The sequence below is a fragment of the Homalodisca vitripennis genome, chromosome 3 (genome assembly GCF_021130785.1).
Source record: "Homalodisca vitripennis isolate AUS2020 chromosome 3, UT_GWSS_2.1, whole genome shotgun sequence".
In the NCBI taxonomy this organism is placed as follows: Eukaryota; Metazoa; Arthropoda; class Insecta; order Hemiptera; family Cicadellidae; genus Homalodisca; species Homalodisca vitripennis.
Window position 1 is genome coordinate 12,718,465 of NC_060209.1, and position 27,080 is coordinate 12,745,544.

Consider the following 27,080-nt stretch of genomic DNA (forward strand, 5'->3'; position numbering starts at 1 on the left):
CTCTAAAAACCGTTGAGCAAAGTAATGCTGATTATTTGCTTATAGGTGATTCAATTCTCCGATATTCGGGGAACCTTTGTAAGGAAAATGGTTGTACTGTTAGGGTACACCCTAGGGCGAAAATCAAAGATGTAAAAAATAAGTTGATGGGTTTCTTGCAGCACCAACCTAAAATAATTCATTTTCATGTAGGAACCAATAACTTGCCTTTGAAATATAACGGTGGTGCTGGGGTACAATGGGGGATGCGGCAAGCGCGAGGCATTGCACTGTATGGCGGACCTGTTATACACAACACGAATCCGTTTTCCAAACAGTGTTGTTTTAGTTGACAGCATTTTGCCAAGGTCTGACATAAGTGGAACTGCATTAGCACAATTTAATGAGCAGTTGGAGCTGATGTCTGGAAACTTTGGTGTCGTTTTCTTGAACTGGAATCAGCTGGTGCGAAGGTATCATCTTGCTCGGGATGGCAGACACCTTAACAGAAAGGGGGTGTCTGTGTTTGGAGCAGCACTTTTAAATGTCTACGAGCAGCTTACATCCTGTGAAATGGCTTCGGATGGGGTTTTGTCTAGCGCTGAAAGCGCTGTGACGAGTGGTGTGCTTCCAGTTGATGTTGTCGGAGGTTGCTTGTTGAAAACCTGTGGCTGACGGTGTAGACGCCGTAACGAGGGGTGAGCTTGAGGTGGATGATGTTTAAAGGTTGGCCGTTGCTGGAGACTGTAGTTTGACGGTTGTTGAAGACGTATTGAATGTTTGAACTTCCGGTTTGACAGTGACCAAATCTGGCCTTGCCGAGGACTTGTGGATGATGGGAATCGTGGTGCATGTTCAAAAAAAAACGGATATGTAAACTTGAATAAAATTTCATCTGGATGAGCACAATCTAAATATGAAACTCTTCTTTTCCCACGGGCTTCGAAGAGATGCGTTTGCACGTGGTAGAGGATTTTAAACCTGGAATGTTTTTGGTGTTTCGGAAACTTGGCTGATATGAAAGTAAATCTTCCTGATGAGTTTGCGATGAGATGGGATAAAATTTTCATTGTTTAGGAGCGGACAGAAAGGGAAATGCAGTTGCCTTCCAGAGGTGGCTGGGAAGTGGCACTATATGTGAAGAAACCTGTTTACAATTTTCACTGAAATCACTTCAATTTGAATAAGAAAAGATTGATCAATGTTTCCAGAGCATGATTTGTGGAATTATTGAAAGTGTTTAAAAGTGAATCTTTCTGTATTTGCATTTATCTACAGACTTTAGTAGCATATGCCGTTACACTATGTCTAGAGCCCGCTCTACCACTTTGCAATTTATATGATATGGCTCAGTACGCAGCATAATATTTGTTTATTGGTAATAGGGTGACTTGAATATTAACCTTGTTAGATTTATCATCCCCAGAGGACCCGCCTCTTGCAAATAAACTCTTTAAGAGCCTTGAGGTGGACTCAGTTGGCTAAAGTTGCTACAAGGAGTTAACTAAAACCTGTGCAACTTTGATTGATCACATTATTGTAAATAGTGCAATGGTTAAATACATACAAGTGTGTGACGTCGTGGATATGTCCAATCCATGCTAGAGAGACTCAAGAGTGTGCGTTCGAAGTATCTGATCACAAGATTGGACATATGTCGAATATAAAAACATGAAGAAAATCAAGAAGGCCTCCTAGATTTTATCTTATCCGTCGAACTTCTCCCGAATTTGACATTTGACAAGATGGATACATTGTACGGTCCAGTATTAGGTGGGAAGATGCTATGTCATAATGAAAAAAACAACATTGGTTTTTTTTTTTTGGATGACATTCTTGATTTATATTAATTCTTGCTATTAAATTTCAAGTTTTTAATGAAAATGCACACTCTGAGTACAATAAGGAGAGTGACCAGAAAGAAATCTCACCATACGAGGAAATAAACAAATCATCTCAACTAATCATAGAAAAAGATTATTATAAGAAGAAAATGCTAGATCTACCAGGAAATGGAAACTGGTGTTAAAAAAAAAACATATTTGTAAGAGGTTAGAAATATGCTCAACAATGAAAATAAGACGATCCTAAACAAACAAAATTATTGATAGAACTGAAATGGAGAAGAAAGAAATGTAAAAGCTTCTTAAGAGACTTTTGGACTACAACTAAGGACAGTAAATAGTAGGTGTCCACTGATCCATTCGATCCAGCCCATACCCAACTTTCGTAAAAAGGATTTGGTAATATGAAATCAAGTAAGTATATTCGTTAGTACGGGCTTAGGTATTATCATGGTAAATTGATGAGTGCGTACAGTTCTATGAAAGAAACAAATCAGAGAGTGTCCCACTTTGTGATTTCTATTTCAGGGAGTGTTACAAGGAGAGAAAGTGGCAGGAGGCTTTGAATAGCATCACATCAGAGGCAGTTGGAGCTGGATGGGCATATCAATAAAAAATGATTTTAAAATGGTAAGTCCACCGTATTGTATTGGATGGCCATAAACCACAATTTAGCTAAACCAGTCATTGGCCACTTTCACTTTTCCGGAAATGCATGGGGAAAAGGAGGCAATTTGCTCACTCCGGACCTCTTCCCAAAGTCAAAGCACATTAATCCGTGTTCCGAGCTGCCGCCCAAGATTGCGGTATTGCCTGCCCTGTCGGATAGATAATTGAGTGGAGAAGCTGGTTTGTTTTCACAAATTGGTAACACATTTCTGGAGTCGGAGAATATCCTTCCAGCCTTCACCAGTCTGGGCTTGAACAGGAAGGAACCATAGGTTACTGCAACTGCGCATTTGCTCGTTTGTGGACGAGGTATGCATTACACGCCAAAGGCGGATATGAAAGTCATCCTACTTCTTGCAATGCTGGTCTTCTTCACATTAGCAATTCGAACTCAATAGACCACAGGATGGTTGTTGGCTGTCATGCATTTATTATGGTTTTCGACCAGAGGTGGTTTCTTGGGTTTGATTACCTATTTGGTGAATAGGTAGACAAAAAGGTTAAAATTTGGGATGGATTTCTCCTCATCTTTTTAGTAATGATTTGCTGGTGTTACCCACAGGGAAGTATGTGCCTTTGGTCGGGCCCATTCTATTCACCCCTGTTTTCCGCCAACTATGGGTTGAGACTTGGCAAACATCAGGTCGCTTGTGTTCAATTACCGCCGAATGCATGCTCAACTGTGTGTTTCATATGAAGCCGGAAGAGCTTGAACTCAGCAGTTTCCCATTTTTGAACTGCTGACTTAAGCATCTGGTCCCATGTATTGGTCTGATTAGAGCATTGGGGAAATTAAAACTGAACGACAGGAATAAGTGTAGTGTGTTGTTGCATCCTTCCCAATGTGGGTTCGTGAGGACAATTGAGGTGAGGTGTTGCTATGGCAGTGTCAGACTGAAGGAGTGTGTAATCCTCAAAGCTCTTGGGCCTCATGCTTGATAGTGGCCTCACACTTATCTGGTCATGTAATGTGCTGTTTGTCGGCGAACGACTTGGTCGACATGAGAATGCTATACATGGGCATAGGCACATGATTTCCTAGAGAGACCAGGCTTCGCCTTGTCCGGGCTCCCTTGTGCTCTACTGATTGAATCGAATTATTGCCCTCCCTCTGTCTATGGCAACAATTGTGTCTAAAGGAGATTTAGAAAAAATTACAGAGGGTCCAAAATATGTGTGTAAGGTATGTATGTGGTTTTTAAAGAAAAGGTTGTGGCCATGTTTCGGATGGCCTTCGACGATCGCTGGGTTTGTTCGACTGTAGCTGATAGCTTTGGTATCCTGACTGCTACCTCATGCCTGGTTATACAGAATCCTGACCACTGGCTAGGCCCGGGGATATATCTGAGGAAGGAAAAAAACTAAAAAGAATAATAAAAACACAGGTCTCAAGTACGATCTACTCGCGAGTACTAGAAGAGGATCAGCGCTTTGGGCAGGAGGATGTAGTTGGTTTCCAGCGTAATCAGGCCGCAGGTGTTGATATCTGAATACGACAATACAAAGAAAATATATACTAAGTATTTAATGTACAATACAAAGGTGATATAGCCATATATACACTGTATGTCTAAGTATTAATGTTGTTGATTTATTAATAACTAATAAAATAAGCATTTTGGAATTTTTTTTAAGAAACTATAAATAAGAACAATGAGTCGTTTTGGTTAAACCAGCAAAATTATCTGTTTGTGAAAAAACCGCTCCAAAATAAAGTCCTTATTTTTTTCATGAAGCGAGGTCAATGGTAAAAAAAGCTATTTCTGATTAAAAACACATAACCTACACGATTGTAAAAGAATATCTAAATCAATTGATTGTGTAAACATCTCCAAAAAGTTTATATTCAAATTGACTTCTTTTGAAGAAATAACTAATTTAAGAGGATACTTGAACATTAATCATATTTTTCTAACAATCAGAGCTGTTCTTAAAAGATTGTTCACATGTAATTATTTCATGTATAGACACTGAGGAAACCACTTCTAAGAGTTTTAAAACTTTTTAGGTGTTAACAATAACTCATAGTATACAGGCGGATATAAAAAATTCCCGCACAAGCATGATAATTCCCGAACGTATTAACAGGCAAAGTTTTATATTTATGAGGGTGAATTACATCATTACTCGCAACCTATTGAATATACTTTTTGAATGTAACTACCATATTTTGTCGCATGTCAGGGATAATGGCCCTCAAGGAGTCAGAAGGGAACATCTGGTAAATTAGAGCATAGGTCAAGTGAGTACATAAAATTAAAGGGTCCTCTATTAGTAGAGCACAATGGCGCAATATCCGAATCCTCGAAGGGTTCACTCTTTTAAAACAATTACGCTGGTTTAAAGTTCGAAACATTTACTAAGCATGTTCCTTTTCTAGGTTGATTAATATCTCATCGTCTTAGCTCAAGTTGTGTAAGTTTATATATTAGTTTCTCTTGAGGGAAGATTCCCTCTATTTATTTCTGCCTTAAAAAATAATAATAACTAGATTGTGTCCTGATACAATTCATAATTAGCTCTTCGACTATTAATTAGTTAAACTCACCGAGCCTGCTAATAACTAACGTAACTAGCTTTGATTATAGATGATAGGATCTATAATCGAAGGGTAACAGTAAAAGTGAGGGAGGGAAAAGCATAATTGCAGACGCTCATTTGTTTTAACTTTACGAACTTTTATAAACTTTATATTATACTCAACATATAATTATTAAATTTTTTGTTTCCTTACGAAAATTAACTGGACTCGGATTATGTTTTGATTTAAAATTTATATTTTTGTATGATATGAACATTCTGGACTTAGCTGTGATATGTTTTATGCTGCAGAAAGTACATGGTTTAGTTTTGTTTATAAATATTCCACAAGTAGCGAGCACGATTGCAAAGCGCTCACTCTCCCCTAGCGGATATAACATTTATCAACCTGGTGAAGGGGGATCAAGCCACGGTTGGGTTGGCTTGTCTAACGACAGAACATTGTGCTCCATAACAAACCGACCTACGGTCCAGCCGGCAAAGTCAGGTCAGTTTTGTTGTTTCTCTTGATCAGTTCGCGGCTCTAAAAATGAAGTCATCTGCGATTTATTCTTTATCATCTCTGTTATCTTTTCTTTTAAAATGCGTGCAGTGTGTCGGGTGAGTATTAGCAATCTTTATTGTAAGAAATTCACGATTCTATAAGAGACTTTTAATACAAAATAAATTATAAAAGATACGGATATTTTATTCGAATTCCGATTATAGGTTTGTTGTTTTCTGACTACAATATTAAAACACTCAAATCCCCCCCCCCCACCCCCCCCCCCCCCCACCCCCCCCCCCCCCCACCCCCCCCCCCCCCCACCCCCCCCCCCCCCCACCCCCCCCCCCCCCCACCCCCCCAAGTGTGAGCATTTTATTGATTTTAAGATTGTGTGAGATTACTAGCTGTTTCCCGCGGCTTCACACGCATTTTCGTAAGCTGTGCCCGTTGTATGAGCACGTCTGGTTCAAATGTTCTTTGAACACTGATGTGCTCAATTATATTTCCAACGTCGGTCTAGTTGCCACGATCAAGAAAATCTGTCAAGAATGTATGTTTTATAGCCACTATACACGTATTATAGAAGTAGTCTAACACTCAAGCTTTAAGAAAGTTATTTTAAAGACAAAATAAACATAAAAAACTGGCGCCCTTCAAATAATGTTTTTGGTTACTTAATATTCGTAACGGTCTTGTAAATTGCAGTTTATAATGTGCAGGGCGCTTTTATAACTTTTTATATTTTCCAGCCCCGCCTGGTGGTGAATTACATCAAATGGCCATAGCATATAAACCTTCTAACGTGGAGAAATACATCTTCATACACATTTTCATAATGATCGGTCAAATAGTTTTCTGAGTCTATAAAGGGCAAACAGACAAACATTCATTCATATATATATTTGAATTCTTTTCATAGAGTAAAAAATGCTTGTTGATGAATTAATTTTGACATAAGACAATTTGTAATAAAATTGGGCGTTTGGAGGAGAATTTAACAATACCTGTACATGTTATGCTATTTTTTCCAGAAAGTGCAATTACAGTACATCGATTTATTAATTTCCATTCTATTTTAATGATTAGTTTTGTCCATTTTCGTTTGTCAATGTATAGAGGTAATTTCTCGTTATTGAATAGAATATATAAGCTTATGTTTCGTTAGCAGTTCACTTACATAGTTAATGGTATTTAGAGGGGAAAACCGTTTTCCACTCATAATAATACCCAAGCATTTTGTTGTCTTGGGAGTGCCGATGGCTGAGCGGTCTAAGGCGTTGAACACTGGGTCTGAGTTAGAGATAGAGCAGGTTCAAATGTCTGTGACCCTTGCACTTTTTTATCAGTACCATCGACCTTGTACTGTATCGACTCTCCCCCTTATTCTGTTTGATAAGATCCTCGCACAGGCCAGTGGCCCATGAGGACGGGCAGAATAAGGCTTAAATGGGGACCGGCTTTTCCTTAAAAAAAAAAAATGCCGGATTCTAAAATGCCCTTGTGATACTTCGAAAAATCCGTTAGGGATGACGGCATTAGCTAAGCTAAAAAATATATAATACAAAAAATAGCTATTTATACTTTTAGTTTACCACAGACGCATATAAATTATGAGTAACTTTTTATGGGATAACGGTTGGTAAAACGTTTTAGACTTTCTCACTTGTAATTTCCTTTTACAAATCAATAAATTACATAGCTTATTCACTATCAGTACTGATATTAATTACAAGGAAATTCCATACACCATCGTTCCATTCGGGTCCAAACTGGATATTTTATGAGACAACGTCACAAATCATTGTATTATTTGTGTTGTTTACTGAATACGAAGAAGACCACAGACACGAAAATATCGTATTAAATCTGGTGTAACGTAATTTTTATTTTATATCTGAAAAATACCCTATTATTAAATTGCCACTTTTAAAAGTGTTCTGCAATTTACAATTGAAATCATGTCTAAAAGCACATAACATAGTAGTACTCCTTTGTTTAAAGTGTGTTATTGTCGATGGAAGGTTTGAAAAGATAACAGGATTTCGGACATTTGCCATCATTATAGATTATAAAAAATATAACACAACGTTTCGAGGATTGGAATCTATCCTCTTCTTCAGGTGGGGGGGGATTAATACATACAAGATATGAAAAATCTGTTCGTTATTTTTGTATATATTAATAACCTCCCCCACATGACGAAGAGGATAGATTCCCAATCCTCGAAACGTTGTTATAGCCTTCATAGTACTAATGTAAACTGACACAAAGCGTGGGTTATACATTTACAGGAACTAAAGATGACGCCTGACTCTGTAACATTTGAAGTGTGGAAAGACAACCCTGTGCCTATCTACATAGAATTCTTCTTCTTCAACTGGACTAATCGAGGGGATTTGGAAAAAGAAGGAAGTTTCCACATTCCTCAGTTACAAGAATTGGGCCCTTATCGTTTTACGTGAGTAATGCATTTTATATTAATTTATGTCAATATCGTTCTTCTCTTGAGGTTTAACAATCGTTAAAATAAAACGTCAATGTCAACACTGTTATTATATTTTCATTGTCACGTCCTTATACACAAGTAACAATATATTTTTAATGTCCACTAATAACAACAACAATAATTATTCTCACGTTCTGTAGAAAATTAAATTTATATTGTCAATAAATATGTTGTTGCCAGGCACTAGCAGTAACATTCAACAACCTTGAATTTTAATAATATCACAAGTAATTGATATAATTAAAATACAAATTACATCCACAAGAACAGTTGTATTTTTGATGTTGAGTGATTTAAATTTTACAAAATGGTAAAGTGTAATCATTTATATTAACAAGTATGAAAAGCAGTGTTTTTATAGTGCTGTATCGTTTTGGTCACGGTACGTTTTGGGACGGGCTATGAAATTTTCGTAATATCGCTAAATAATAATTTAAAAAAAACAAGTGAAACTTAGTAATCGATAAAGCAACCAACGCATTTTACTGCTTGTTTTTGGCACTTAGATAAATTTACTTGTACCTATTACTGCTAATTATAGTTTATTATATATCTTAAAATTGCAATTTTACAAAACACCTGCTGAACGCTTGTGAATTTAAACTTATAGAAAATCGCCTGCTGAATTTCTGGTGAGTTAGCTAGTCCCAAATAATTAAATAAATGATAATTAAATAGTTCATTGGCTGAGCGTTAGCAAAGCCTACTGTGTTTCTCAAGGGGCTGGAAAAATTTAATTGCCTATCTGTTCGCACGCTAACTCGAATTCGAATTGACCTATAAATTAGACTTGAAATTTTGCATGAAGATTCATTTCTATATAGACAACACTTAGTTCGATTATGGTGCCTGTCACACCATGGCATGTGGCTGAGCGTTAGCGAACATTTTTACACTGGTCTTAGAGGTAACCATGATGGCGACGTGAGAATTATAAAATAAATAAATATGTAAACAGACTGAGACCAATGTTTTAAAACATGTGATATTTGGTGAATTGGTCGGTAAAACCTTCCTTGAATTCTTTTGGCCCTTCGATACTCCGTTGTATTTGTTTATTTGTACATAGACAAGGTAGGACTCGATGATAGTGCATGGTCCTTCATAGGACTTGGGTGAGCGTTAGCAAAGCCTCAGGATGATATATCAAGAATTAATTGAGCTATGCCCTTGAAATGTTCCATGCAACGTTATTTCTACACAGGTAATGTCGTGCCTTCACATAGCATAATACAAATAAAAACTCACAGGTCAAGCAACAAACTACACCAAATATTAGGGAGACTCTAAAGACAAAATTTCAAGTGATAATAAATCAGGAATTTATAAAATTGGATGCGATGACTGTGACAAATTTAATTTTGGACAAACAAGAAGAACAATAAAAACACAATTGACACACAAAATATGAAATAGTTGAAAAATCTGCTGTAGCCAAGCACTGCAATGAATCAGGACATTATCAATTAAAAATCTAAAATTAATACAAAAATTAACTAAACCGATGAACTTAAATGCTTTATGAACACTACACCTAAACTGGAACAAAGAAGGCCGTGTTTTAACATTCCACTCTTCTTTCTTCTTAATTCATTCAAAACTTTAAACTGTAGTCATATTTTGTCATACTAGTAGAAATATTACCTAATTTTTGTATTTGAATATTTAAACAATATGGTATTTTAGTATTAATTGTAATAAAAATAATGTAAATATTTATTTGTGGGAATCGCCTGACGATAAAACCTGTGATTTCGAAATGCCTCGTCCAAAAATAAATTAAATCGGCTAAGAGTTGTTTCAATAACATTCTATACTTCTACCTTGTCAAAGTAACAATAATTGTTTGTTTGCACAACCGGTAATGGCGATGTATGAAATCTCTGTTCGTAGTGTTTTATTTTTTTGTTTTTGTGTTTTGCAAAATGTACTTTCGACCCGAAATTATCTGTTTTCTCAATGTTATGTTAGCCTTTTTTGGAATAGGAGATTGTTTAAAATAATTATTAGAATGGAAATGGTATTATGATAAGCGGATTTCATTTTAATGTAACTACGAGAGCAATCCAGCTGGGATATGTGCCTGTCTTAAGAACGTCGATGGCATCTCGAGGCATTTTTTTTTAGAAATCACCTGTTTGCTCTGATTTGGGATAAAAATTACTTTTTGAAATTTGAATAAAATTGGGCTTTCAAACTCTCTGCTGACGTGTTCAATGTTTGGCAATTGTAGGATTTAGTTATTGGTATTTTTGTGATTCTTAATTACGATATAGGAGATCAAAAATGCCCTCAGTATATTTGATCTATTATCCCTTTTGTGGGGGTTGTCTCTGTAGGGTGCCCTAAAAAGTCAGTTTTTTATGTTTAAAATCTTTTGGGTCTGTGTGTATTTGTACATAAATTATTATAATCGTGCACAAAAGTTATTCTATTTACAAAATGTGCATATAAGATAAAATGAACATACTAAGATCAAAAATGAGGCTACAACATACATTAAATATAACAACAGAATTGAATTGAACAAAAATAGAATCATCTGATTACTTGGAATAACTGATTGAACAACGTCGTATGGTGGTAAACTAAAACTGAAAATAAATAACAAAACAGTAACTGCGATCTAGTGGTAACGACGGAAACTACTTGAAAGTATTCCTTATCCATTCTACTAGATCGCATACGTATTAAGCGAGAGATTATTCGCCACGAAACATTGTTGTGAACACTGATTAGCGCCGTAGCCCTTCCCGCATGGCTATCGGGATTAAACGTATGGCATGCAGCGCGCTCCCGAATACGTTGCGGGAAAGGGTTGCGGATTTACGGCGAGTAAAATGAGAATAATTAAATAAGTTCATGGATTTTAAACAGTTCATTGTCTATGCTAAAGCAAGTGGATACAGCATTATTTGCGCACGTGACTATGTAAATAGCGCATCATTGCCAACAGTCTTGTTAACTCTGACCTTCTACGCGGACTTCACTGGATGGAAGGGTCTCCGTGCAGGAAGTTGTTCCCATAATTAAACTTACTACATTCCTAATAGCAATTAACTCCACGCACCTCAAAAGACAAGATGTTATCGGCCAGATTGTATAGGACTGCCTGAAAACTGTTAATGCAGATTCCTTTGCATAACACTACATTATTACGTTTATGAATTATTTTATTACAGCTACCATTTTATTTAAATGTGTACGTTTTATATTATGTTGCCTTTATTAAATATTTAACTGTTATATTTGACAAAACGCTTGATTATTATGAAGGAAATAGTTTTTCAGCACATCTGCCATCGTTTAGTGATATAAGAATTCAACGATGCCGGGCCTACCTACTAGCCCTCCCGAAATATATCACTAAAATTTTACTTTATTCTTAGCTAATTTTCACAAAGCTTTTCCAAGCAGCAACCCCCATTCGACTATAGGATCAGAATTCTAGTGATGTAAGCCAATATTCAAAAAAAACCCGAATCCACTACTAATGCTACGTAAACCTCGTTTTATAATGATCCAAGAAGGGTTGAACTGAATGAAATATATTTAACTCCTAATATATTTGTAAAATATTTGTCTTTCTTTGTTTAGGTTTGAACAAAAACAGGCTAGTACAACTCAATAAATTAACTGCTAACTAACTGTTGTAAATACATTTTAAGCAAGTGCAGTTTTTCAGTCTCGTATTTTCCTCAAGCGTGAGATTATTGTACTGGGGAAATGAGGAAGTAGGGAATGGGGAAGGACATTTATGAAATCGCCGATGCAGTAACAGCAGCTAATGATATCGGAACCTTGTACTTCGTACGCATAAGCGAACTGTTAACTGAAATTAATTGGTCAATCATTAATTGACCTTTCCTGGTGCAAGAGGAATAATTGGCACCAAAGGGTCACCCAGCCCAGACTGTGTGATCTCAGCTACGATCGTCCACAAACTTTACTTACAATGAGATCAGTAACGGAACTTATGTATAGACACTTGTGTGATAGTGTTGAAGCTTTTTTTTATTTCATGTGTGCTGTATATGTGAGGGTCTTTATTATAAGGAATCACGAATTAAATACAGACCAGTACTCACCCTCATATTGTGTTAATTCTTTGGAAGATGAGTACAGAATGCGTTAAAAGATAAAATTAAATGTCTATTGATTACCGTTAAGTAAACAGGACTTTAAACTTTTTTAAATACTATCATCTTGATATTCATTTAAACGTAAGTTACTTTAAGAAAATGTTATTTTTATAACCAGTGCATAACGTATTTTTAATTTATTACTTAACATATTTTAATAATTAAAGCTTCATTAAAATTATTACTTAGCCTATTGCAAATTTATATGAGTCATGTAAAATAAATACACTTTTAAGACATTTATATTTTATAAGTACAATTGGAGTCCATTTGATATAGTTTTGTATAGAGGATGACTTATCGGAATGTGAGTCCCATGTTTGTCTCAATGTGAGTTTTGGATAGAGGTTGACTCACCAGAATGTGAGCCCCATGTTTGTCTCATAATGTGAGTTTTTTTATAGAGGATGACTCACCGGAATGCGAGCCCCATGTTTTGTCTCATAATGTGAGTTTTTGTATAGAGGATGATGACTCACCGGAATGCGAGCCCCATGTTTGTCTCATAATGTGAGTTTTGTATAGAGGATGATGACTCACCGGAATGTGAGTCCCATGTTTTTCTCATAATGTGAGTTTTGAAAGAGGATGATGACTCACCGGAATGTAAGTCCCATGTTTGTCTCACATACAAAAAATAATAAAAGAGACCTTTTTTAGTCTCTTCCAAAAAACATGACTCCAGATTCGAGGAGTCAAGTCTGTGGACAGCGTCAAATTCCAGACGCTGCACTAAGAGAAAGGTGGTCTAGAGCTAAACCCAACAATCACATTGAATCAATCCTGCTCACACTACGAATTGTGAATTGTATGACTATTCAAAACGATTTTCTTTCCAAGAAGAAAATTACATTGTCTATCAATATTTAAAACAAATAATAAGACGTATTAATTAAAACCTAAGTTAAATTACCGAAAAATTTTACAAATGTAAATAATCTTTGTATTTTTCTTTATTTTTTATATGGTGATATTTAAAGGTTATGTTTAGACGGGCAACTTTGATTCTAATCTGTTTTTTTTTGTTTTATCCTCGAGTGACTATGGTATGATTAATTTTAACTGAGTTGTACTGTTGACCTCGCACCCGGGGAGGTCAGGGTCATTGTACCACAGGGATTACAGGGGTTGTACTCACACACTCGCACACACGTGTTTACAATTAATCCAATATAGCGACGCAGTGATCCAATTCCAGCAACTGCCGCACTACTACAGGGGGTATGGGAGGGTCACCGGCAGTCAAGGTAGTGGCTCACGTAACTCTCGAGGCGTGAATGGCTGAAGCTCGACAACTGCACAAACATTCTGTTCAGACAAATCCAATAACTTCTGCCGAAAAACCCAGTTCCATTAACCTACCTTCTTAGTGCCGGTTGTCACATTCTCTGATCCAATTGTCATTCCAATGTTTATTAAAAGGTGGCGCGATCGATTTTTCGATCAGGACTTTTTTATAATTTAAATGCATATCCCTTAACAACAATATCCCTGAAAACAGAACGAGAAGAACTCAATTTTGATTACTCCACGAGAAACGACAGGTACTTAAAGTAAGAAATTTAGGTAATTATGTAATGAAACAGAAATAAAAAGGTCTAACGATAAAAATTTTAAATGTCTACAGGATGAACATAAGCCTTGGGGAGTAACATATTGTTTATAATAATTATAATTTTAGAAAGATTTTTTATAGGTTAGGTGTTAGAGAGGGCTTCACAATTTTAACTATACCTGGTAAAATAAGAAGACCTATACTTTTTTTCTTTTGTTTTCTGATGTATTTTTCTTAAAGAAACATTTGTTTTTAATAAATAATGTGTCCCTTCCTTGAACGGTTTTAAGTACTAATTAATAACAAATTCTCCAAGTATTAATTCTGCTCGAAACTCATACTACGCTTCCTGGAACCAATTATACAAATGTTTCCCATCTTTAGAAACGGCAACTTGTTCTTTCCATTTAAATTAATGAGTATGAATAAATAAAAAAACAATTTTATTTGGAAAAAATATAAATATTTACGCTGTTTAATATATTTTGCGGCCTCTCAGCCTATACAGTATTCAGTTAAACAACTTATGTTTTCGTGGTAGCAAGATCAGATAAGATCATCATATTATACTACTATAAAAATAATGAATTCATTCGATTTCATGATTACTGTAGTTAATCTTAGTAGGCCATAATTTGGTTTCATTTATCGCCTTATTCACCTTCGGACAATGAAGGCAAAGTAATTGTGAGAAGAAATACAAAATTATGATAAAAATACAGTAACCTTGAAAACGCTAAACTAAACTAAGTTTGAACTAGCAACAGAGATTATCAAAATTTAAATCTTCATTCCAGTTACCTTGAACCTATATATTTACATAAAACACAACGTATGAGGTTTTTAATTATTCGGAAAACATAGAATAGTTAAAAAACAAAACTAGTTTCGGGATTTATATGTCACATTTACAATAAAAAAACCGTTATTGATGGTCTCATAAGTGTTAGTAATTAAATATAACCAGACCCAGACATCAAAAAAGGCAGTGAGATGTTATTTATTTTACGTTAGTTGTTTACTCCAATTCAAAAATATATATAAAAACATAAGAACTGCCAAGAAACTCTTATCTTATAAATCTAAAGATAAGTTTAAACTGCTAAATTATATCAAAAATAGATAAAAGCTAACATTACAGTGTTGTTTTCACATAAAGTAAAAAGTAGACAACCTTTGAGCAAAGTGAATATATTGGCATCGCGTGTCAGAACAAATTATCTACCATTAATTACGTAATTCACAGATGTTCCTAGAACGGTAGTGGCCATTCTCACTATATGCAATAAAAGCTTTTTTGCCAGTAGCCTTATGTCTCTTGCTAGCCTTGAAGCATTACTCAAAATAAACGAGCTTGTTCAAGCTATCAGCGTGGCGCAGCCTCTTGGCAACATTGGAAACACATTAGTCTACCTTTACTGTAAGAGCTACAGCACGACAACTCCCCACTGCAGTTCTCATATAGACAGACTTTTATTCAAATAGGATCAATCAATCAATCATATTTTTATTGCGTTCAAACAATGTTACATTTTATTTGCAAATGTCAATAAATAAAGCTAAAAATCCTGCAGTTTGCTATTCTAAGATTCATTCACTGCTCGCATACATACATTAAATTACATTCTCCCTCTCATTCATACATGGCTTCAGTATCGGTACTAAGTTACGAAATATTAGTGGTCCCAGCGGCGTAACATGAACTCATCTACAGAGTAAAACACTTCAGACACTAAAAGGTCCTTTAATCGAGCTTTATACAGGGTTGGGTTGTTGAGATTTTTTATGCTCTCAGGGAGATTATTAATTAATCTGACACCAGCTTGTGAAGGAAGTTGTTCAGATGCCAGTGTTCTATGATATTGCATCCTGTAGCTGTCCCCACCTCTAGTATCATACCTGTGGGACGTCCCTGCCACGCACTAACTCACATCGGAATCGGCAATACAGAGCTACATCCAAGATATAGAGGCAGGGTAAAGTCAGAAAATCATGCTCCCTGAAAGCATCGCGGCACGACTCTCTAGGATTCAATTTGCACATGATTCTGATGACTTTTTTCTGAAGCCTGAAAACTCTGTTGAATCTGATCCTGGCACATCCACCCCAAAGGCGTATGCCGTAGGTCAAATGAGGCTATAAAAGGCCAAAATAGGCCATCTTTGGAACGTCAAAAGAGCAAATCTGTGCCAAATTCCTCAGGGCAAAAACGCCTGAAGCAACCCTTGCACATACATGCTCAACATGATCGGTCCAAGTTAATCCTCTATCGAGATATATTCCTAGAAATCGAGTGGATTACACTTCCTCTAAAAGGGTGTCCTCTACCATGACAATGGGTCGAATTTTGTTAACTTCTTGACGGAGACAAAAACTTATATACTTCGTTTTTGTATTATTTGTTTTAAGATTTAAGTCCGAGAAATACTGAATACAAGAATTCAGTTCAACAAAAGTTTCTATTTCCAGAGCGTTATTTGATTTTGCTCTGAATTTTAATAAACCAAGATCATCGGCAAGTCTTTCTCTTGGAAGCGTTGTGAACACGTAGGGTTTATATGCAGATCTTCTTTATATATTTTGTTTGTTTTTTTATCAGCCCAAGAGAATATTACATTGTGATACGTCTTTTCAAGAAATGCAACTATTAAATACTACATAAAATGTAAATGTTACAGTTAAAAGTAAATATTACCACAAAAAGACATAACCATTTCTATTCAATGTAAACCAAGTATTACATTACTGAATTACATTTTTCAAGCCGATTAATTTACGTGATTTTCCCATTTTAGGTACAGTATCATGTAAAACATATCCAAGATATTTAAAAGGTTTGTGGGCACTAATGTATTGTTAAATATGTTATCTATGTCACATTAGGTTTCAGGAATAAATCTACTTTGCTGGAAAACCTATCTCGTTGCCGCAGGAATGGCAGGATTGGGAATGTTCTTGATAAAGAGTCCTGTACCAAGCACATATCGGGCTGGGAAATATATTACCCTCCCTCCAGTTTTATCTAGCCAGCCTGAAACGCTAGAAATATATTCATGTGGATTATTGGATGGTTATTCAGGCTCAGATGATAATTGTATTAAGGATACAGTATATTTTTTAATACAATATTCTTTACACTATCTCTATTTCAAACCTTTTTAATGAGAAGCACACAGTGGATTACGTCATATTAAATCTTTCAACAAAACGTTGAATATTTTGTAACGACCAAACCGAATTCTATCCCCTTATTTTTTCGTTGTCCTCAAACATGCGTGAGGCTTTTTTTAATTAGGGTTCTATCATAAATTGTTGTATTTATATTACAAGCCCTGTAATTAATTAAGTTGCAATGAATTCCTTTCACAATGACATTGCACATTAACGTGTTTTATAATATTTGACTAACCTTAAAAATGCACATTATTAGGAGTTGAAAGAAACATATTTTATTACACATGTTTTTACAAGGCCACGTACCATGTGGCATAGAGTTAGTAAAATAACAGTCTAATAACTGTAATCTACAAAAGTAGTACTGGGTATGTTTTAATTTTTTTACAGTAAAAATAAGTTTTTAGTTCTCACTCAAAACCGATTAGCGATAGATACATAAAAAAACGTTTATTTTTCAAATGCGTTTAAAATGAGGTACAACATGATGAAGCCTTCCATTTACATTATTTTAGTTATAATACCATTTTACCTTATACATGTTCATGTGAAATATCATTTCAAAGTGTATTTATTGAAAATTGAGAGTTTCCTGGTTTTTTGCTATATTTAAAAATTTGAAGAAATAGAGGCTTTATGCAAACTTTTTTCATATTTTGGTCCGTAATTTTAAAATGGTAAAATATTTCTGGAAAAAAATTCACCAAAATATTTCTGTTTCAACTAGAGCTGTAAAACAATGTGCAAAATAATACAATTTTACACTTAAAATTTTTCAGATTCGAACCCGAGACCTCCATTTTTGGCACATCTTGTTCCTTTAATTGTATGACATTACTTTACATAGATTCCCGGTATATAATTTATGGGTGGTACAATTTTGTTGTTATTTGTTTACTGTAAGCTCTAACCGTTCTTCTAATATACATTTGGGACAACTTAACTGGTTAACTTTGTATTTTAAAACAGAATTGTTGACACTAAATAATTTATTTATTGCAGATGATAAAATCAAAGGTATAGCCTACTCTTCTCCTGACTTGACCATAACGAATAGACGCTATTAAATACTCGTGTAAGCCATAGAAATTTCATGTACCCATGATTGCTATCATTTCTATTTAGCAGTTTACCTGTAAATGTGAAATGTATATTTTATACTGATGGACGTCGCGACGCCGCAGGGAGAAGATCGAACGAGTGAACGTCACATGGAACGATAACGACACAATAACCTACCAACAAGCCAAGTGGTGGTACTTCGATCAGGAGAACTCCAGGGGTTCGTTGGATGATGAAATCGTCACGCTTAATGTTGTTTCATTGGTAAGTCTGAATTTTAGTTTACATTTTTTAATGGGCGTTTAATACTAAAACTAAATAGTACGAAGTATTAAGTATCTCAACCGTTTACTCCTTTTCTTTACGAGCAGCATAATTTACAAAATAGTTTAATAATTTTAGTGATAAGAACAGGAACCCTTGAAAGAATTAATGGTAAAGTAATTACCTGTTAACCAACTTAATTAAAGGAATCCCAACGTAAATTGCATTAATAAATAGTTAATAATATACTGAAAGAAAATGGTTCAACATTTATGGATTATATGTACGCTGTATATAATGATCATGGAAGCTGTTAGTAATTTTAATCGCCCTCAGAAATGGATCTGTAAGTTTCCAAGAGTTTTACAAGGGTTCCGAACCAATTAGGTATCAATTGATCTGATCAAATAGGGCAATTGATCAGGCCGATCAAATTCTGACTACGTTAAAATTGTATTCCTTCCATTTTGTGACTTTTTTCGAAAATTTACGAAATTGCTGTGGGACATTGTATTGATGTAACTACGTATGTCTAATTAATTCTTATCGCTCTCTCGTTTTATTTGCCTTTTTCATTGATTAGCAGTGCCGTACTCTGCTTTGGCGGGCCCCGGAAAAGATATTAGGCCCAGTATTTGGGTTGGTACATGATGGGCCAAGGTATCTGAGCGCGCGGCCGAGGCTGTACTCTAGGGAAGTTATAGCATGACCGGTGGGATGCGCGTGAGGAGTGGAGGAGTTGAGCGCGTGGGGGCACAATCTAAAGTAGGGGAAGGAATACGGTGCTACTAACCCTACTGAGAGTTTTCGGCTCCCGGCTCATAGTGGTGGCGGGAGCCGAATATTGTAGTGTTTGCCAACATTTCTAGACCCTTATGTTCTTACCACGGTGGTCTTTTATGATGAGCGATTTAGTATAGGAGACCTTGAGAATATTTGAACATTTCTAGACTCTTTTTGAAGTTACGGCGACGGACTTTTTATGATGGGGGGAATTCAATACAGGAAATCTTGGAAATATTGGGACCGGATGTAAGTGATCTTAACAATGACTATGTTCTGCCGAAATTGTGTTCATAGCTCACCCTTCTTAATGAGTTCGCAGTAGAGATACCTGGTGGTAAGAAAGGGTTCTCATAAATTGGGAAAGGGTAGGAATTTATATTATTCTTGATCTCCAAACGACGACAACAGTTCAGAATTGTAATTGTTACGCTTTGTTAGCCATTAAAATTCAATTTATCATATACTAACCGTGTAAGCTTCAGGATTTACGATACAAATTATACACAACAAAATTTTCAACTGACATAGCCTAGCTGCTAAATTAAAAATTAATATAAAACTGGTTAAAACTAATTTGTCAATATACACAGTAGAATAAGAAAAAACTCAGTTTTATCTACCAACTTGTATCAAGTTAATTTAATGATGTATACTTAAAATAACAATAACGCCAACGATCCACACGCAATAGTTAACATAATAAAACACCGTTGTCAATGAAAATTATTTATTGTTCTTCGAACTACACCCAAATCAAAATTGTCCAGATTACTTTTAGTATGTTTGCGTTTTCTTACTTTGTTGGGCGTACTAAAAGAATTGCCAATTGGACTTATTTTTTTCCTCCTTCAAAATTCGTCTCAGCGTACTTTCAGAAATTCCAGTTGCCTCTACGACACGCTGTTGAACTTTCTTCAAATTTATAAGTGTGTTGGTTTTCTGCTTCCCGTTTCATAAAATGGGAAGCACTTCTCTTGCTTGGCCGTGTATAACCTTTCTACCTCCAATTTTACTTTTTACATTATGATCCATCTCAAACTCTTTACTTAAAACGTAATGAGCACAACGCAATTAATTCACAAATTGTATTACAACTCGTGAATTGGCACAAGCGAATGTTTTTTGGGCGGCACGTATAGAAGACTGGAGACCGAAGTTCACAAGGCTAAATACGGCAACAGACTAAACCGCTCCAATCCCCACCACTTTAGTTCCGTCTTTGCCTACGGCGCATCTCGAAGTCACCGGTCATGCTATAAATTCTCTACTATACTTCCGATGTTTTTGGAAAAGACGCCCCTCTCCCCCGCCTACCATTCAGGCGGCCGGCTCGTAGATCGCTTGGTCTATCTGTACAAGTTTCTGGGGGCCTGGGCCCCTGTACAATTATTGTCCGAAACTCCGATGTGAGTACGGGCCTGCTGATTAGTTTGTATTATCCATAATATAATTTCTTTAAAGCTAACATTTAAAACATTTATGTTGCTTGTATCAAGACGGCAGCTTTCACGGTAAGGGACTGGAACTACTTTTTGAGAACCAGCGTATCGACAGCTATCCGTATGACGGAACAACATATCCACATACGACGCACCGTCAGGGAGCTGTTGTTCGAGGGCTACTCGGACAGACTCATCAACATGGCGCGGTCCATGCCCGTCTTCTCCAGTGTCAAGGTGCCGTTCGACAAATTCGCATGGTTCTACAAGGTGAGTGAGGGCTTCCGCAAAGGCTCGGTACTTTGATCTTTCTTCATACTTTTATTGAAAATCCATTAACTGATACGAAAATTGAAGTATGATACATCAAGGTTTAAAAAATAAACTGACTCAACTAAGATTGGTGTTACATAATGTGGAGATTTGTATCTCTTGCGTCCAGCATATTCCTGTTGTATCTATACAGGGTGTAACAAAAAAGTTGGGCTGGCTATGCATTTTCAGATTTTATGTGTGATTCTAAGCTAAAAATGTAGAATAATTTTTTTCCCAATTTCCACTTCGTTTAATAGCTAGCCACCATTTGTATTTTTTATTAACAAATTATTATCTCTAAAACTAGTAAATCTAAAGAAACCAAATTTGGCACATAGGTTTTAATAGGTAAGAGATGAAAAAATTATTGTGTTATTGTCTTTAATATTAACAAAATAGCGTCTGTTGACAATTTTAAAAGTCAAATAACTGTTGTTTCGTTGAAATTGCAATAAAATTCTCCAATAGTTGGTGTCCAGTACATTTTTTACAAATATACTGGTTTTATGTTATTTGACTTAAACATTTTCAACAAACGCCATTTTGTTAATATTAAATAAAATAACACAATTTTTTTTTCCTCTTACCCATGTACCAAATTTGGCTTCTTTAGCCTTACTAGTTTTAGAGATGATAATTTTTTAATCAAAATACAAAATGGTGGCTAGCGACTAAACAAAGTGGAAAGTGGAAAAAGGTTATTCTCCATTTTTAGCTTAGAATCACACACAGAATTTGAAAACACATAACCAGCCCAATCTTTCCGTTGCAACCTGTATATTCATGTGAAATTTATAATTTGTATTAATGTACTTTTCCTTATCAAGTTAAAATTCCATACATTTACTTCTGTAATGTTTCTTTACTTATTACTTTGGATTCCATTTTGTTTTAATCTTTTAAATAGCATGTCGTTATACAATTAGAATGTGCAGGTCGTATTTTTATCTTAATTTAATGGCTTAATTTAATTATTTTTATTTTAATGACTGTTCACAGTGAAATTATCTAAAATAACAAAACACTATGTGTATCCAATAACAATTTCTCGCCAATCGTCATATTTTAATGTTTGGCGAAAGCATTAGTGCGAATGGATTAGTAATTTCAAGAGTGTTTCCTGCCAGAAGAATGTAATGTGTTGAGATCCATAAATGTCAAAATAACACCACAATATTTCGTAAGAGTTCTTTTATCTATATAAGGTTTCAGAATTTTGTACAATTCTTTACCAACAGTTATAGGTCTTGGAACAAAATATGATTTTATGATATAAACGATTTGTTTCGATATACTATTTCCTTTGTTTGAAACAGAGGAACGGCACCTCTTTCATGGACGGTACCTTCAACATGAACACTGGGGTAGGGGATATCCAGAAGATAGGCAAGCTGGAGAACTGGAACTACCGTACAAGCACTGACTATTTCCCTGGGGAATGTGGAAACGTAGAGGGCACCACGGGGCAGCTGTTCCCCCCTGGCCAGACACGTACCGATAAGGTGCACATGTTCTCCCCTGACCTCTGCAGGTAAAACCGCCATTATTCTGACAGGTTTTAAGATCGCTTCTTTAAAAAGTAGAGTCCTAAACTTGGTTTAAAATTTAGCCATCCTAGGCACAAAAATAACTTGCAAATTATTAGGATTACTTTCTAATTTATTAAAGCACAGTACATTCTATTTATTCAGTAACGAAACTATATGCTTCTGCAAGAACGTAGCCAGGAAAACATCTGGAGGGGGGGGTCCAGACAACTGATATTTTCCCGTAGTGGACAGAGAGTATGGCCCCATTTCGTTCCTTAAAAGTTCTTAACACGTTTTTTTTCTTTGAGAACGATCTTTCAGCAATGCGTATAAGTAATAATGAATTATTTAAAAAATAATAATCGTTTACTAAAAATTAATTGAAATTGGGGGGGGGGAGTTCGGTCCCTTTGTACCCGTCGCTGGTTACGTCCTTGTGCTTCTGTATTCTTGAGGTTGTTCAAATATGAAATAATTAGACATGAAGGAAACCTATATGATTTTAAGTATAAGAAATGTTTAGGAATTGATAAACAAATACATCTTTTAACCTTAAGATCAATAATATTGTTAGTTTTTGTTACATTTTGGGTTCAAAATTGACTGCAACTTTTCAAGAATTTAACTCCAACCACGAATGTTTCATAGCTTTGTATAACTAACTCATTTTCTCCAAGATACTTTTTACGTGTGTTCCATTTGTACTTAACCTGCCCACTATAGGCGTCTAATTAGAAAATTACATTAAATAAGGTTACGTACACATCTTAAAATATTCAATTATATTAAATACGATAAATTAAATATACTGCTTTAAGGTGCGTAACCTTAGTCAAATATCAATCCAGAAGACAAACAATGTATCCTTAGAATTTGTCGATAAGATCATGAATACATCAACAGACCTTCTTCAATATTTTTGCTCTCGAGGTATGCAAAATACATGAATCAGTATGTGATAAAACTTATCTACCACGCACTGATCGAGTCTTGGATGAGATACGGTCTGATAGTCTGGGGCTCAGCATCTCAGGCGCTGTTGAAAAGTGCGTTTGTGCTTCAGTAACGTGCGGTTCTGTTGATAGCTGGACTCAGGGAGAAGAAGTTCATGTAGAAACGTATTTTCGAATTTAAGTATAATGAAATTTCCTGCTTTGTTCATTTACGAAACCATCGTTTTTTTCCAAATTCATAAGCAAAAATATATCAACAGGTAATTAAATCCACGAGCACAACACTAGAGCTGGCATTAATTTACGTCACACTCCTCATCGTTCAGCTTTAGCTGGCAATTTACCGCACAATGCTGGAGCGAGGTTCTTCTCTTGTTTGCCCCGAAATATAAAAAACGAACCCATAGAAACAAGAGTTAAAAGTCAACTGAATGAGTTCTTGATCAGTGGGGAGTTTTACTCGGTTGGGGAGTTCTTTGACACTGGTTTAGAGTTTTAGAGTGTTTTTGTTGTTGTCTGGGCTCTTTTGTTGCTCTATTTCATGCTGTGTTAACCGGTCCTGTAAATTTGATTTTATATTTGACTTTTTTTAACCTGTTTATTTTAAAATGATTTAGATATTTTAGGAATTTTAAAATTTGGTTAGGTTTAAGTTTAGTTTTTAGTACAATATTGTTGTATGTAAAATAGATTATTGTATAGATATATTTGTACCACTGACTTTGTCATACACAATTATGTGTCAGTACGACAATAAAGTAAACTAAAATGCTTTAAAGCATGAATTTGTTCTCTACAGATCGATATCGTTTGAGTACAACGAAGACACGGTGGTGAGCGATATACCCGGCTACAAGTACGTCGGTGGCCTGTCCATGCTCGACAACGGAACAGTGTTCCCTGACAACGAGTGCTTCTGTAACGGCGAGTGCGTGCCTTCAGGGGTAGTGAACGTCACCTCCTGTCGCTTCGGGGCCCCCGCCTTCGCCTCCTTCCCCCACTTCTACCTCGGGGACTCCTACTTCACCGACAACGTCCGGGGGATGCAGCCCGCCAAGGAGAAACATCAGTTCTACTTAGTTCTCGAGCCGGTCAGCTATAACCATTGGTACAGACCGCCGAACCATTTAGCAAGGAGTGAGGCGCGGGGAAGGTGACATACCCCCCCCCCCACCTCATACAAATTGCTTCCCCTCTCGCGGCTCGTCCAAAATCCACGCGCCACGTACAATACACGTTGCCTCCACACTAATTTTGGTTTTGACTGTACCACATGCTTTTGTGCGCACTGGAAAGGAAACGATGATTAGTGCGCATGCGCTGATCGAGCTTCAAGCTGTATGGTTCGATCTGTACCAGTCCAGTTAACCATAAGGATTTTTAGTGTTTTGTTTTGGCAATAGTTGTCGAAAAGATTAGTGGAATTATCTAAGTATGATTCTAATGTCTACACCAAATTTAAAAAAAATCATTAATTTATTATACAGTAGTTTGTATATAGTTTTGTACATTTTAAAATCTATATTGGTATAGGAATCACATGAATTTGAGTATGCGTACCCATGTGCTTGTATAAACAATACCGTACGTCATTTTTAATAATAATTAAATGTTTTAATTTTTTCATTTTCTGTTAGTATGATGGGCCATTATATTGTTATCCAGATACTTAGAGGTCAGATTTAAAGGATGGTTTGAGGATGTCTGGTGTTCAGGCTTAGGATGGAAATTCACATGGGTGTGGTTATACCTCATTGCCCTAATCACACTCATTAATTCATTCTTGCCTTAAATAAGTACATTTGGTTGGTCAGCATACTGTTTGTAATGAAAACGTGTAATAACTTTTACTGTTTGTTACTGCAATATAAAAAAATCTCTAACAAAATTATTTCTGAAAAACTAATATTTTCAATATTTGACTTTACTATTGCACAGTTCAATTGATTTTTGCATGCTGCAATAAACAAGATACTTAAAAGTTTTACTGGTAATTAATTTTTGAACAATCGGTTTTAATCTTTTTAGCGTATAGCTTAAATTATCAATCTCTCACTATACTTCTGGGAAATTGTTATAGAGTATTATATAAAATATAAATAATATGTATCCAGGTAAGTTTTATAGTAAATGATATTTGTATGAAGATAAAAAACTCAAGTGTAGTGGTACCACTGTAAAAAACCAAAGTATCCACAATTGAAATTGTTTTAAACCTGGCCTTCAACTTTCTTTAGCGGTTAATAATGTTCCTTTTTATGAAGGCATCCAGTGTGGGAAAATGTATCATAGCCAGGCGTATAATTACTCTTGATAACATTTTATTACATAATTGACCATAACAATGCAGCAAGGTCTCACTTTATGATCGGTAAATGGGAATTCAATGTACGAAAGATCTTCCCAAGTTTGTTATCCCACAGCGAAATCGTTAAACACGTCAACTCAGAATTGCGTGGTAAGGTACGTCACGCTCATGAATAATGGAACTTCTGCGTCTCAATGTTATTGTGTGCACTTAACCCAAACGTTTTATCATAATTGAATGTATTCTTTAATTACACAACAATATGATAATAGGTGTTCATTGTCACTCTTTATAACATTTCCTAAAGCCAAATTAAAAATTAATGTCTTGAATAATTATGTAATTTCCATGCTATTCAACACCACATCATTACTACACAAAGTTAAAATGTTTAAACTCTTCAGTAAAATAAAAATGATTTTTATTATTAATGTGCCCAGACGTGGTAGAAAACTAAGAGAAATCAGTGAATGCCAAGCTTACCCCCTACTAGGACTGACACTACTAAGTACCACAAGATTTTCACTTCTCTACTACAATCTCCTAAAGTTTTGTATCAGTTTATTTCTTTTCACAGTTTAGTGTTCAATAAAAGAAACTGTGATTTGTTCCTTTCATACCTGAAGAAATGGGTATATCGCAGTCCTCGAAGTATTAGTGTTTTTTTTATTATAACACTTAATGAGAGTAATTGACTCTTTCCCTTTTAGCTGTAAAAACATCACTGTTTTGTTTACTATATGCTTGTGTTCATTGAAAACTATAACATTTTCTTACTTTGTAAGTGCCAAATTTAAAAACATTGATTCTGACTCAAGACTTGTTCAACAGACCTCTAAGCCCAATGTGTGATTTGAGTTCAATAAAATTGTTAAACTATTTGGAATTAATTTCAGAAGAAATTTTAAAGTTCAGAAATACAATTTATTTTTGTCATACATCGAACCAGAGGTTGGGCTTAAAGTGAAGTCCAAACGAGTGTTTTAAATTTTTTACAATTTTGTTTTTTGTTGTTTATTAGTCTTTAATACTACCCATTTTCAATGGTATGTTTATTTTATTCCTGTCTTCACTGAAAATTGCAGAAAACAATTTCTTAACTACATCTAACTTTGTCCAAAACAAGACGGAACATAGTATGATTATGCAAAGTTTGCTGGATGAAACTGTTTAAAATCACTACCAACATTTTCATTAGCTTAAGGGGACCTGTCAGTGCCTATCTCGCCCATGTTAAATTACACATATTGTGGTACACTTTTCTCAGCAACTAATGCATAAAACCTCATGAAAATTTTAACCTGATGTCGTATAGTTCTTTAAAAATAATAATAAGGAATATAAATAGTTTTGGTAGCATGGGTTTTTTTTTAATGTCATGTATTTTATATCAAATAAATAAATCAATACAATTAAAATTGAAAACTCTTATAAAAACTTCATAATTTATTCAAATCTTCTAGAAAAAGCTTATTATTGTTGCTAATAATACTATAAATAACTTGTGAAAAGTTTCATAAAAAACCA

The 27,080-nt window shown here is 35.3% G+C and overlaps 1 protein-coding gene across 1 annotated transcript in view; it reads left to right on the forward strand.

Annotated features, from left to right (window-relative positions):
- Positions 1 to 2,227: 2,227 nt before the first annotated feature.
- Positions 2,228 to 27,080, forward strand: part of LOC124358081 (protein peste-like) — a 30,354-nt gene continuing 5,501 nt past the window's right edge. The window contains exons 1-6 of the mRNA XM_046810376.1: positions 2,228 to 2,237; positions 7,792 to 7,978; positions 18,082 to 18,223; positions 20,506 to 20,718; positions 22,080 to 22,294; positions 24,045 to 24,336. Coding sequence (XP_046666332.1) covers positions 2,228 to 2,237; positions 7,792 to 7,978; positions 18,082 to 18,223; positions 20,506 to 20,718; positions 22,080 to 22,294; positions 24,045 to 24,336 — 1,059 coding nt within the window. The remainder of the gene's footprint in view (positions 2,238 to 7,791; positions 7,979 to 18,081; positions 18,224 to 20,505; positions 20,719 to 22,079; positions 22,295 to 24,044; positions 24,337 to 27,080) is intronic.